We start from the raw sequence: 14,098 nt of genomic DNA, 5'->3' as shown, positions 1-14,098 counted from the left end.
TATACCAGGTCAAACAGCAAGTTAGTGACAGAGAACTCCTAGCTTCTGTTCTAACAGCTTGATCACATTCTTTCCCTATATTAAAGCTTGATGGGCAGCAAGAAAAATGAGAAGAGCAGGAAGTGCATAACTAACATTGTTTTCTTTGTAAAGATAGGAAAGCACTGGGATCCGCCCTCTGCTTCTGAATTTTGAACTTCCAACCACAGTTGCTTTATTAGCAGCCTTTGGTACCACTATTTCTGGAGGGTATGTGTTGCAGACCTAGAATACAAACGGGGGCGGAGAGAGAGAATTCAAATATTAAATTATTTGCCAGCTTGATATTAAGATGCCTGAATACTCATTAAATGTATTACTTAGCTTTAATAAAGAGTAACCGTGGTTCAGCAGCTTGATATATAAACAAAATTACTCTATATTTCAGAAGAATGAAATAATACTGTTTTTCAGACATGAGACGCACTATCATTAATATGGATGCACAAAACATCAATTATACATTTTATAGATTAATTCCCACTTGTCTTTGAAGAAACAAGATAATAGCAAGGTACAGAATAGAAAGATTCATACTAACAACATGCATCTTCTAAGGGTTGTGGCTCATGCAGGACCAAAGACTAGAAGTGAAGAAATGGTTGTTCTTATGTTATATAAAACAAATGCACCCTCCAGAGTGTGTACCCTGATAATTAATTTTAAGCACCTCAAAAATGTTAAAGCTTAGAGTCTTTTCAGTGTACATTTCAGACACAAACTATTCTCATAGCTTGGCTTTACTTAGATTTTTGTTGTTTTAAAATGCAAAACAGGGAAACCCTCAAGGAATTAAAAGTAAAAAAGACCCCAAATGAGTGAGAGTTACACTGAAGCCTAAGTTTCAAAAGTGACTAATGAGTTTGGGTGATTAACTTCAAATGGCAAGAGAGGCTTAATTTTCTGGAAACGCAGGAATCAAATTCTATTTCAGTTAGAAATCTGGACACCTTTCAGAGGTCTCATTAAGTTGAGCATCCAAAAACTGAAGCATGAGAAATTACTGGTCACTTCAGCAAATTTGGTGGGTATCCATTACATGGTTGCAGAAGTGTACAAACAATACAATTTAATATACTGTACTGCCACCTCTCTCAGATTTGACTGCTTTGTCTTTTAGATAGAAAAGCGATCTTTCCATGTACAATTTTCAGAGAAAGAGAGACACGTTTTAAAGTAGGTGTCTACATAAGTGATGCTTAAAATCTTTGTTTTGAGTAAAACTTTATGAAGTAATTGAGCTTCAAAGAAAGAGAGAAGCAGGCAACAGGCAATAGCAGCTCAGTAGGAGTGGAAGAATTGGGGATTTAGACCCCTTTTTTCTGAGACAGGATAAGAACCAAGCAGAGAATGAGCCAGTCATTTTACTGCTTTTATTCTTTTCCCTTTGTTCCCAAACAGAAAAGGCAGAGTGGTTCAACTGCTTTTTTCATGTTGCATACATACCCAAGTGGGTAGATATGGGGAAGGAGTTTGGGAAGGTTCACTTTTACTAAGGAAAGCTAAAGGAATCTTTAGCTGGTTTCCTGGTGAAGTTGTTTGATGCTTCTCTAGAAAGTGCCAGATATTCTTTACCCCAGTAGGATTGTGCAAATCAAGCAGACTCTGCAGCTCTCTGCTGTTTTATAGGATTACTATCTCTGGCTTCATTTCAATAAAATGGTGCTTTAGATAGACTGAGCACACTTCTCCAAAGGCATCAGTTATGGAGCAGTAGAAAGGCTGTTCCACATCATGAGTACAAATAAAAGGGTGTCAAGTGGCTACTGTGCACAATAAATTACCTCATAGTCTTTATTAGCATCTGTTATTTCCCAGTAGTCATTTGGAATTCCCATACGCTGATAATCTACTTTTAAATCAATCAGCTTCCATCCAATCTCCCGATTATCTTTAGACATTTTGGGGTTATAAGAAAATGCATAAAGTTCTTCAGATGTCACTGGGGAGAGGAAATTTAAAAATTAAGTTGAGAGAAAAAAATTAAAATACATGCAAAAGAAAGTGAAATGTTCAACACTCTCTCCTAAAGATTGTCCCTGGAATCAGGCACAAAGGGTAAATCACCACTCTGCAGTCAGATTACAACTAAATGGAAGTTAATAGCATCTTCTCTGGTTTTGGCATATCGTTATACCAAACATTTAAAGCAATCAGTAAATGACACCAGAGCAGCCCTGCCAGTGGTGGGGTGGGGGAAACCTTCCAGCCCAGTAGCAGGCAGGAGACTACTCACTTGTCTTTAACTGGTTAATCAGCTAAACAATATGTTTAACCGATTAGCCAATTAAATGGGATTTTACATCCCTAGTGGCATGTAGATGAAAAACCCTGTAAACTGCTTTATGACTTAAAAGGTCATCAGATTCTTCATCTCTGTTATTAACACTTTAGGTTAAAATGTGAAGTATCTATTTTAATTTTCACCACATCTGTTCACCTGTGGAACTTCATTCAGTTTGAAAGAGGTATCTAGCCTGCTTCTTGGGCATTAGAAAAATGCTGCTGTTCAAGGCATCCTGAGAGCACAGGTTTAATTTAAAAAAAAAAAGTAAAGAACATTTCTAATCACATTAAATGGCATATAGATATATAACAAAGTGCATAATGACAAAAATGAGTTCAATTCTTTTCAGGGTCAAGGACTGTACTTATCCAAAGCAATATGTCTGGGCCAAAATTGCATGTATAATGTTCAAATCAATTTTAGACTTAAAGCAATTTATTTCCTACTTACATTCTTTTAAGAATACATTGCTCTTTTCCAGTAATGCATGAAGGGTTAATCCATAAAAAGAAGAGAACAACAGAAACTGCAAGTTTCTGCGAACAGTTCATACAATACCATTCTTATCAACCTGCAGCTTCCCATTTCAATAATGTGCTCTCCTTCATACAGGAAAACTTGATAGATCTCGAGTATTACTGTCAGCCCAATAAGAGCTTCAGGATGACAAATGGTAATTCCTCTATTCCCTCTACACCACACCTTCAGTTTCTTTCCTTCTCTTAAAAAAATGCAAATCCTGTCAATAATTCACTCTGTTCATACTCAAGGCAGAAAGCTCTCCTGAGACAGACTGCGTCCTGCCAGAGTCTGATAAAGTACCCATCTCGCCAAACAGGTAACCCTCAATTGTCAAATAACAGCAAATAATGAATAATTATTTCCTCTGCCCAAACAGATGAAGCAGGAATACAAACAATCTTAAACTGACACAAGAGTAAACTGAGAATACATAAATAGGACAGTATAGTTACAGTATGTTACATATATAGCCACAGAGCAATAGAAACCAACTAATTTTTCATCTGCAGCAAGTCATAGATACTACATTTGTAACACTTTATAGCTATAGGAACAGTAATAGCCATTAACAGAGCCCCAGAAACTGCTGTATGATCATATGCCATATACTGTATTAGAATTAAAACTTTGCATATAATGAGACCGAATCACTTAGGAGATAAATGAGGGTGTGTATCATACTATATTCCTCTAAGTCATCAGTTCAAACTAACCAGAGGTCAAGCACTTTGCTGGAAAGTGCAGGGAAAGTCTGTACTGGACCTAAAAGGACTTCATTTCATCAGTTTGGCATCTTTCACCAGTACTAAAAAAGAGTATCAAAAGAGAGTTCTTCTGGGATAGCAGACTAGAAACATTTCAGAGGGTATCAATAATTAAGGACATAAGAAAACCATACTAGGTCAGACCAAAGATCCATCTAGCCCAAGTATCCTGTATTGCAACACTGACACAGGTAACCCAGAGGGAATGAACAGAACAGGTAAGTCATCATCAATTGATCCATCCCCTGTTGCCCATTCCCAGCTTCTGGCAATTCTGCTGTAACATTCTTCCAACCACTTCATTTACACAATAGTAAAAACTGCATTTACTTGCAAGATGCCAGCTCTCTTCTGAGGGCCAGAATTTTGTGCTACAACAGCATACTAAGCAAACAGCAGCTGTCAGGGGTGGAAATAGCTTAAGATTTCAAATCTTTCCTTCCTGTGCTGATTGAGGAAAGCCAACAGCCTGAAAACCAGGGTTTTCCCCACTGCCCAAATATACTTGTCAATTACTGTAATTTAGCAAATATACCCCGCACCAATATACCCCGCAGTTTTTTCTATTTGAGTAAAAAAAATCTTGTTTACCCCACGCACGAATATAACCTGCAGAGTATACAAGACTTCTCTGTGCCAGGGGTATATTTGCTGGGGATATATTTATGGTGCGGGGGGGGTGGAGGGAGGGATTAGCCACTCACTGCCCCAGGGTCCAGCACAGCCGCCAGCCTGGGAAACGCTCATTCCACAGGTTCCTCCACAGCCGCAGGAAGGGGCAGGGGAGAAGGAACCACCAGCCTCCAGGCGGGGGAGCACTCATCCGGTTCCTGCACTGCCGCAGGAAAGGGCAGGGGGATGAGTGCTCCCCCACCCCTTCCTGCTACTGCGCAGGTACCAGGGGGTGAGCGTTCCCCCACCCGAAGGCTGGCAGCTGCGCAGCCACAGAGAGAGGTGACGGAGAGCTCACCACCTGGTGAGTAAAAAAATTTCTGTATACCCCGCACCTGAGTATACCCCGTGGGGGAATGCGGGGTTTGTAAAAATGAATATAATCCATGGGTTATATTCGGTAAATTATGGTAGTTTCCTTTAGGTTTCCGGACAGACTCACTCCAGAATACCTGGCTGTGAAAGTTTAAGCAACGACGTGTACACTTCATGGCAATCCCGTTCATGTCCAATGACAAAATGTGCGACACGGAAGTTCTTGCAGTGAATAAGCAATGGGCATCCAGATGTGGTCAGAGGTAACTTCTCCACGGTAGCTATATGGTGATGTAGAATCTGAAAAACAGGAAGGGAAACTAAATCATTCTGCACTAGATGACCACAATGCAGATCTAAAAGTAGCCATCCTTCAGCAAAAAAACTTCAGGACCAGACTTCAAAGAGAAACTGCTGAGCTACAGTTCATCTTAAAGTTTGACACAATCAACACTGGATTAAACAAAGACTGTGAATGGCTTGCTAACTACAAAAGCAGCTTCTGCTCTCTTGGAATTCACACCTCCAGATCAGCTGCTAGAAGTGGGCCTTATTCTCCTTGATTGGATCCACCTCGTCATCTCCAGCCTGATCCTGGCCTGCATATTTATACCTGCCTCTGGAAATTTCCACTACATGCATCTGACGAAGTGGGTCTTTGCCCACGAAAGCTTATACTCCTACACTTCAGTTAGTCTATAAGGTGCCACAGGACTCCTCGTCGCTTTTGCAGATTCAGACTAACACGGCTACCCCTCTGATACTTAATATCTTGTGTGTCATTTAAAAAAAAAGACTGAAAGTCAGTGACTATTATATCTGTTTTCATTTGGAGTAAGTTGCACAAGCAAACAAGAAACAAGTTCCTGGAGATTTAAAAGTTCTGCACATACACAGTGTAAGTCTGCTACATGACCAAATATGTACTGATAGCACTTTAGACTAACGAAACATGTCGATGGTATAATGAGCTTTCGTGGGCACAGCCCACTTCTTCAGATGAGAAGTAGGCTGTGCCCACAAAAGCTCATTATAGACTAACAAAACATGTAGATGGTATTATGAGCTTTTGTGGGCACAGCCTACTTCTCATCTGAAGAAGTGGGCTGTGCCCACTAAAGCTCATGATACCATCTACATGTTTTGTTAGTCTTTAAGGTGCTATCAGACCATTTGTTGTTTTTTTTTCTGTACAGACTAACTTGGCTACCCCCTGAAGCTTCCAAATATGTACTGTGGATTTGAATTTGACATATCTGTTCTACTTCAGCTTATCATAGGAGCCAACAAAATTGTCTCTTCACTTAACTTATTTTGGTAGAGGAACTGTGACTACTGTGTAACTAGTATAAATACGAGCGGTTAGTTTATACTACTACTTAAGTCAATGTAACTTATCATTCAGCTATGTGAAAACAACACTGAGCGACATTACTTTAACTCAGTGTAACTTGTGTCCACACCGAGCTATGTTGGCGACTGCCTGAATAGCTTCCACCCATGGTGGAGGTGGAATAACTATGCCGACAGAAGAGCACTCTCCCACTGACAGAGCACCTCTTCACCAGATAGTCTACAGCAATAAAGCTGTATCAATATAACTGCACTAGAGTAGTGCAGTAATGTAAACTTGCCCTCTGAGATGATGTTGCCTTCAACACTTCATTCATCCAAATGCTGTACATTCAGATACAATGGCCTAGCATATTGAATATGGGGGTGGCAGGCAAGCAAGCTGGGTTCTGTTCCTGAATCTAACACTATTTAAAGGATAAGAACTCTATTTTTGTAAGCTGCTTTTCTGTAAAGTGCTATAAAAATGTATTACCTTTGAATTAATGGAACCACAACTACCAGAATCAGGAATTTATATTTTTTACAAGTTCCATACTTTACAACCTACCCATGTTTCTTTTCGGATTTCAGCCGAAGAATCTACATAGATCAGATGGGTCGCTGTCAGGTATAAGGTTCCATTTGCTGGCTTCTTGTTGGTATAACGATCTAATAATTTGACATTTTCTACCTGAAATATGCAAAAAGGAAGAAAAGCAAGTCAACTTACAGCTTCAACAAAGTCTGTAATTTACATCTGAACAGGAGCACATATACATGTTCAATGCACAACTCTGAAAGGATGCTTTAAAAAAGAATGAAGAGTTAAGGTTTCTCCTGCAACACTAACTCAGCCACACTGCACATCTTGTATGTTTATTCTACTGATTAATAATGTATAGCCTAGAAAGAGATTCATCGCAAATTATTAGTTTTTGATAAGCAAGTAACATTTTAGTTCTCTGTTTACCAAACATTAGTTATTGGTGAAAGGCAGGCAAGGGAATTTTGCGCCTGAGCTGGTCATGAAAGTTTGCCATTTTGCAAGGTTGCAGAGATATTTTAAGGTTTAAGAAAACACAGGAAGGAAAAAATGCTGTATGTGTAACATGGCCAAGTTAACACTGTGGTAGAAACTGCCCTCAGGAATTTCCTATACTTCTGGATGCTTAATTTCTCAATTCTAACATTTCATTATTGTTGGTTTTGTACTTCATTTCACTGATGTAATTTCTTAAAGAGAAGGATAAAGTACTAGGTAACTGTCTATATAAAATAATAGTGTTCTTTAACTGTGCATACCCATTTTTGTAAGTCATACTAAAATAATCAGTAGAGCCCATAGAAAATTACAATGCTGTGAAAAAACATGAACTTATGTTCAAAGTTTAAAAATATTGAACTGATTTTCTTCAGGCTCACTGTCCTCATTGAAGAAGGACATAAATAGTTAAAATTATTTTGTTTTAGCAGATGAGCATAAATAGTGCAAAAAATCAGTTGAAATGCATACAGGTAGTATTTCTCTCTCTCATACATGCACATCCTTCATTCCACTAAAAACCAAAAGTAAAATGTCACCATTGGACTGAGATAAAGTATGGAATATTTCAGGCCAAAAAGAAATGTAAGAAAATTCTAAGGAACTGGAAGTGGAGGTTTAGAACACAAGCGTCATTTCAACATTATATATGTTTAAATTAGGGATATACAGGCAGTCCCTGGGTTACGTACAAGATAGGGACTGTAGGTTTGTTCTTAAGTTGAATCTGTATGTAAGTCGGAACTGGCCTCCAGATTCAGTCGCTGCTGAAACTGACCGCCAGTTCTGACTTACATACAGATTCAACTTAAGAACCCCAAGTCAGCTGCTGCTGAAACTGATCAGCAGCTGATTCCAGGAAGCCCGGGGCAGAGCAACTGTGCCTCGGGCTTCCTGTAGTCAGCGCTGGTCAGTTTCAGCAACGGCTGACTTGGGGACATCTGGGGCAGAGCAGCTGGGGTGCTGCTGAGTTGCTCCAGTAGCACCGCTCCTCGGCGCTACTGGACCAACCCAGCAGCACCCCAGCTGCTCTGCCCCAGGAGTCCTGATTCAACCGCTGCTGAAACTGACCAGCAGCGGCTGAATCAGGACGCCTGGGGCAGAGCACTTGGGGTGCTGCCGGGTTGGTCCAGTAGTGCCCAGAGCGGCGCTGCGGGACCAACCGGCAGCGCTCCAGCTACTCTGCCCCAGGGTCCACAACAAAAGCCTGGTCTGCTGGGGGGGGGGCACACTAGCTGCGCCCCCCCCCAGCAGACCAGGGACACAGGGAGCAAAGCGGCAGCGGGGGGTGCCTCGCCTCTGAGGCTTTACTCTGGCGCCAGACCGCTTTGCTCCCGGTGCCCCTGGTTTGCTGGAGACAGTCCCCAGCAGACCAGGGGCACTGCGAGCAAACCCGCAGCAGTGGCGGGTTCCCGCGCTTCTGAGGCTTTGCCAGAGCAAAGCCTCAGAAGCGCGGGACCCCACTACTGCTGCGGGTTTGCTCCCGATGCCCCTGGTCTGCTGGAGACAGTCCCCAGCAGACCAGGGGCACCGGGAGCAGCTTTTCTCGCCCCGGAGCTCGAGGTGGCTGACCGCTGCCTGTGAGCTCCGGGGCGAGAAAGCCCCGTTCGTAAGTGCGGATCCGACATAAGTCGGATCCGCGTAAGTCAGGGACTGCCTGTAAAAGGATAATCAGTTAATCTGTAGGGGCTGGAGCAGCTCCCTGTCCGCCCCTAACAAGGGGCTATTCCAGCCCCATGGGGCACATTGGAGCAGCCCCCCTCCCTCCTGCCACACGTTACATGCTTGCTCCCCAGGAGTGGGGTTGGCAGGGGCTGACAGCCCTGCTCCCAGAAAGCTGGCTGCAGAGCCTTCAGCAAAGGCTCCCTGGGAGTGGGGCCAACAGTAGATATATACTGCAGAGCTTGCAGCACATGTAACCATGTAACCTCTAAAAATCATGGCGGTGACATTTTTAACAGCATTTTTACATTCCTAGTTTAAACATATAGCAATAAGCACCATAGATGTCCTTTATCAGTTTAATAAGGAATAGCTATATGGACATTAATATGCCTAGGACAAGAGTACTTAATTATCCCCATCAATACATACTAGACCTAGTATTTACAAGTTATATTCTATTACTAAAGAATAAAAAAATTGTTAACTTTACTGCAAGGGCCACAGCAACACATTAATAGCTGGCAGGATATGCTTAACAAGGAAATAACATGCTCTGGTAAGATTATCCACTATTTATTTTTGTTTTATTAAATTGTCTTCTGATTTCCACACACATACCGGCTTGGTTGAGCATTTGCACATTTTGGAATATGGCATAATATATAAAGGCCCTGTTTTATCTAGGGATGTTTAAGTGCAAATGACTGACGGTTTAACCACTTATCAGTTAGTTACACTCAATGAAATCTCCTCCCCAGGAAAGCTTCACTGCAGGCTCTGTAGTATAAAGCTTAGCTAGGCGTGGATAACTGTGAAATCACTGAGATTTTCAGCGGTTACACGGTTACCCTATTACACTATATTTAACATAGTTAATTTCAATCACTTCATATACCAGTTTTCTTAAAAAATTCCACTTGCAACAACCAGTTGCAGTGGGGAAGTGTCATGTCAGGAACTGAAAATAGATTACTTGATATAGCTGTTGTGTAACATATTAAACTTACTAGTGACATTTTAAACAAATGAGGATGTTCAAAAAGATGCATTCTTTAATGTTCATGAAGACACAAAACATTAATTGGAAGAAAATTATGTTTAAGCTTGAATCAATTCTTGCAACATATAGCAGGCTAATAGTAGTGCTAGTGAGGGGGAAATCTCGCTCCCCTGGGGTACAGAGCCCCCAGAAGGGTCCGAGGCCAGAGGTCAAATCAGTGAGGCAGGAGAGAAACCTAGAAGGAAAAACTTTATGATGCATGCATGCAGGCTGTCACTTCCAAGAGTGAAAGCAGCAGCAATGAGAGACAGATTCAGGTATCCTATATACAGAATGCTTAGACAGTTCAGTTGTTGATTGTTCTTCTTTAACATATCAAAGTCTCAGCAGAAGTACTCTGAGACTTCTGTTCACCCCAGGAGTGCTAGAAGTAAGTTTTTACAGTACACAAAGCCACATGAGAACTTGAGTGGAGGAGTCTACAAGGCAAACTGTGACAAAGATAAGGGTTTACATGACAAATTGTGACAGACTAGGAGTATCCATGAACTTGAGATAGGAGGCATTGTAAGGGTCTTGATTAGAGTTAATTTGATTTCTCTCTGTTACAGGGAGAGAGGTCTGGAAAACTTTTTAACCCTTACAGCAGTTTTCTTTTAGAGAGTTTTGATTTCCTGCACAGTCCCCCCTTTAGACACAATTGGAGTTATTTGATTTTTCTCCCACACTAGTCAAAAGTTATGCAACCAATAATGCCTTTTTATTTTTAGTGTCTTCTATTTTCGTTAAAACAAAAAAAAAAAACTAATGAAAAATTGATGAAAATTAAAATGTTAACCTTGAACTTTAATTCCCACAAAAAATGTCTCTTGCCCATAGTTCTATTCACAATGATTACAACCAGAGGTGGGCAACCTGCAGCCCACTGGGGTACTACATGTGGCCTATGAGACATTTTTCCACTGTCCATGCACAGCATTGTCAGTCTTTTGATTTTCATCCATGTAGGTTTTCTTCCCCTGTTGAGATTACTACAGTGATATGTACTTAAAGTAAGGACACATGAAGTGAAGCATGTGCTAATTGCACACAACATTAAGAGAGCCATGCATCCAATCAAAGTACTGCTATGGTTCATTTGGCACAACCTGCAAAGTCTACGTAAGCAAGCACAGTTAGCAAAACTCCCGTTCCCAGGAGACCATATTGGTTTCAACAATCTTGCAGCCCACTGAGATGAAGGAGGGCCACTTATATGGCCCACTCCAGAGCCTAGGTTTCCCCTCATTGATTATAACATGGGAAACAGCAGTTCAAGTTCAACCACATCATCCCACCAATGTGACTCAACTTTCATCCTAGGCTTTGTCTACCACAGCAACACAACTGCGCCACTGTAAGGTCTCTATTTATCCCCTCTTTTCCATCAGAACAGAGCTCTTCTGACAGCAAAATAAAACCATCCCCAAAGAGCAGTGGTAGCTTTGTCCACACTGGCACTTTCCATCAGTAAAAGTTTTGTTGGTCAGGGATGCGGGTTTTTTCACATCCCTGCAGACAAATGTGCAAATGCAGACATAGCCTGAATGGACCACCTATAGAACTATAAAGCGTCAATTAGCACCAATCACTGAGGCTATGTGCATAGCATCAATTAGAACCTGTTTGACAGTTAAATGTAGTTCTCCTAGCTCACTGAATTGCTAGTTTTATACTGTCACCAACTTGAGTTCGATTTCAACAAGTGAACAACTACACAGTTGCCAATCCTCAAGTCATACTAACAGGAACAGTTTAAAAAAAAACCTGGCTTGTGGTCAGTAATGATCTAAATCAGATGTTTAAAAAAAACAACAAAAACCAATGTATTTCCCCTTCTTTTAAACATAAGCAAAATACTTCTAGGGATGTTTCATAAATCTTACCTTTAAAGAAGTTAAAAGGTAGCACATCACATACTTTAAAGAAGCCTGAGAAACTAATTGTTATCTTTTATTGATTCCCATATGCTAATTACCAAAGGAAGAGATGGCATGTTCAGTTTTCATTTAAAGCTATTTATTTTAAGCAAAATGTGAATAGTTTGTAAACAGTTAGAAAAGCTTGTCTCCTTTTCAGAATTCATAACAGCATACTAAGTGGAACAGATGAAGCCTTTTAAGCTACTGTAATTTCTCCAAGCTTTATCTAGATAGAAGAAATTGCCCAGCATAGCTCCCCTGTATGAATAACTCACTATTAGTGATTTTATTCTGGAAGAGTTAGCCCACATTATGATCAGAGTACAGGCAGTCCCCGGGTTACATGGATCCGACTTACATCGGATCCCTACTTACAAACGGGGTGAGGCAACCCCGCTCTAGCTGCTTCCCCCCAGCAGACCAGGGAGACACGGAGTGGCTTTTCTCAGCAGACACCTCAGCTTGAGAATAAAGGACTGAGGGAAGTGAGGTGTGGGAGAATAAAACTGAGCTCTGGAGAAATGTTTGGCTAGAGTTTCCCCTACAATATGTACCAGTTCCAACTTACATACAAATTCAACTAAAAAACAAACCTACAGTCCCTATCTTGTACATAACCCGGGGACTGCCTGTAATTATTTCAAAATAAAGTGTCCAAAAAGGGAGTTATTGCAGAATAGCTTAGGGTATGTCTACACTACAAAGTTAATTCGAACTAACAGACGTTAGTTCGAATTAACTTTGATAGGCGCTACATTAGCGCTCCGCTAGTTCGAACTTAATTCGAACTAGCGGAGCGCTTAGTTCGAACTAGGTAAACCTCATTGTACGAGGACTAAGCTTAGTTTGAACTTACTAGTTCGAATTAAGGGGTGTGTAGCCCCTTAATTCGAACTAGTGGGAGGCTAGCTCTCCCCAGCTTTCCCTGGTGGCCACTCTGGCCAGCACCAGGGAAACTCTATTGCTCCCCTCCCCGCCCCGGAACCCTTAAAGGGGCACGGGCTGGCTACGGTGCCTGTGCCAGGTGCAAGCCTGCCAGCACCCAGCTAGCAGACCCTGCACCTGGCACGGCTCAAGCCAGCCACCCGATGCCCTCCAGCCCTCCCCCTCTTCCCGGGACCAGGCTGGCGGCTCCTGGGAGCTTGCCCGGGACCGCAAGAGGCGGGCACCCGCCTGGGCTAGTGCGGACATCGTGGACCTCATCCACGACCTCCGCACTAGGCACAGGAAAGTGGCCGGCTAGGGCAGGAGAGCTGCCAGCCTGGCCACCCAGGAGCAGGTGTGCATGAAAATCAAGGTGGTCCACTGAGACCCCCGACCCTGAGCCCTGAGCTTACAATGGCCGTACTGGGTCAGACCAAAGGTCCATCTAGCCCAGTAGCCTGTCTGCCGACAGCGGCCAACCCTAGGGACCCTGGAGAGGATGGACCGAAGACGGTGACCAAGCCATTTGTCTCGTGCCATCCCTCTCCAGCCTTCCACAAACTTTGGGCAGAGACACTACTCCTACCCCCTGGCTAATACCACTTCATGGACCCAACCTCCATGACTTTATCTCACTTCTCTTTAAACTCTGTTTTAGTTGTAGCCTTCACAGCCGCCTGCAGCAAGGAGTTCCACAGGTTGACTCTGCTTTGTGAAGAACAACTTTCTGTTACTAGTTTGAAGCCTGCTACCCATTCCTTTCCTTTGGTGTCCTCTAGTCCTTCTATTATGGGAACTAATGAAGAACTTTTCTTGATGCACCCGCTCTACCCCACTCATGCTTTTATAGACCTCTATCCTATCCCCCCTCAGTCTCCTCTTTTCTAAACTGAAAAGTCCCAGTCTCTTTAGCCTCTCTTAATATGAGACCTCTTCCAAACCCCTCATCATTGTAGTTGTCCTCGCCTCTCCCACCCTCTCTCTTTCCCTCTCCCACCTCCTTTTCCCAGTCTCCCCAAGTTTTGTTCAATAAAGAGAGATTCTATTTTTGACCACGTTTTCTTTATTTTGTACATCAGGAAGGGGGGGGCAAGGGAAGGGTAAGTGGAAGGAGGTGAGGGAAGAATGGGGTACGAGCCCCCGATGGGGAGGACTGGGGTGGCTCTGCGGGCTTCTGGGGGTGGAAGCTCTCCTGCAGCCCCCCAATTGCCCCCTCTCTCCAGATGGCAGCCTGCGGCAAGTGCAGCCGGTCTGATGGCCGAGTGCTGTGATGTGCCCAGTGTGGGCACTCAGTGCACTCCAAGCCAGGACTGCTTTGCAAGCGGGGCACCCCTGAGAACTGTCTGTCCGGGGTGGGGATCGGGTCCCTTTAAGCACAGCCCTCAGCTAGCCTGAGGCAGCAGCTCCACGCTTTAAGTCCTCATCTGATGCCCTGCCGGCACTGCTTCCGGCCATCCTTAACCCCGGTTTAGGGTCCACTTAATGTGGACATGCTAGTTCGAATTAGCAAAACACTAATTCGAACTAGTTTTTTAGTCTGGATCCGTTAGCTTAGTTCGAATTAACTAATTT

General features: G+C 42.7%; 1 protein-coding gene across 1 annotated transcript in view; it reads right to left on the bottom strand.

The window, feature by feature from the left end:
• Nucleotides 1–14,098, bottom strand: part of MTMR8 (myotubularin related protein 8) — a 35,630-nt gene that overhangs the window by 18,840 nt on the left and 2,692 nt on the right. The window contains exons 2-5 of the mRNA XM_006136152.4: nucleotides 6,503–6,625; nucleotides 4,737–4,899; nucleotides 1,824–1,981; nucleotides 136–264 (exon numbers count right to left, since the gene is read on the bottom strand). Of these exons, the coding sequence (XP_006136214.2) occupies nucleotides 136–264; nucleotides 1,824–1,981; nucleotides 4,737–4,899; nucleotides 6,503–6,625 (573 nt within the window). The remainder of the gene's footprint in view (nucleotides 1–135; nucleotides 265–1,823; nucleotides 1,982–4,736; nucleotides 4,900–6,502; nucleotides 6,626–14,098) is intronic.

Source organism: Pelodiscus sinensis, chromosome 13 (assembly GCF_049634645.1).
Source record: "Pelodiscus sinensis isolate JC-2024 chromosome 13, ASM4963464v1, whole genome shotgun sequence".
NCBI lineage: Eukaryota > Metazoa > Chordata > Testudines > Trionychidae > Pelodiscus > Pelodiscus sinensis.
The sequence above is the reverse complement of the archived record's forward strand: the minus strand, read 5'-3'. Positions and strand labels throughout refer to the sequence as shown.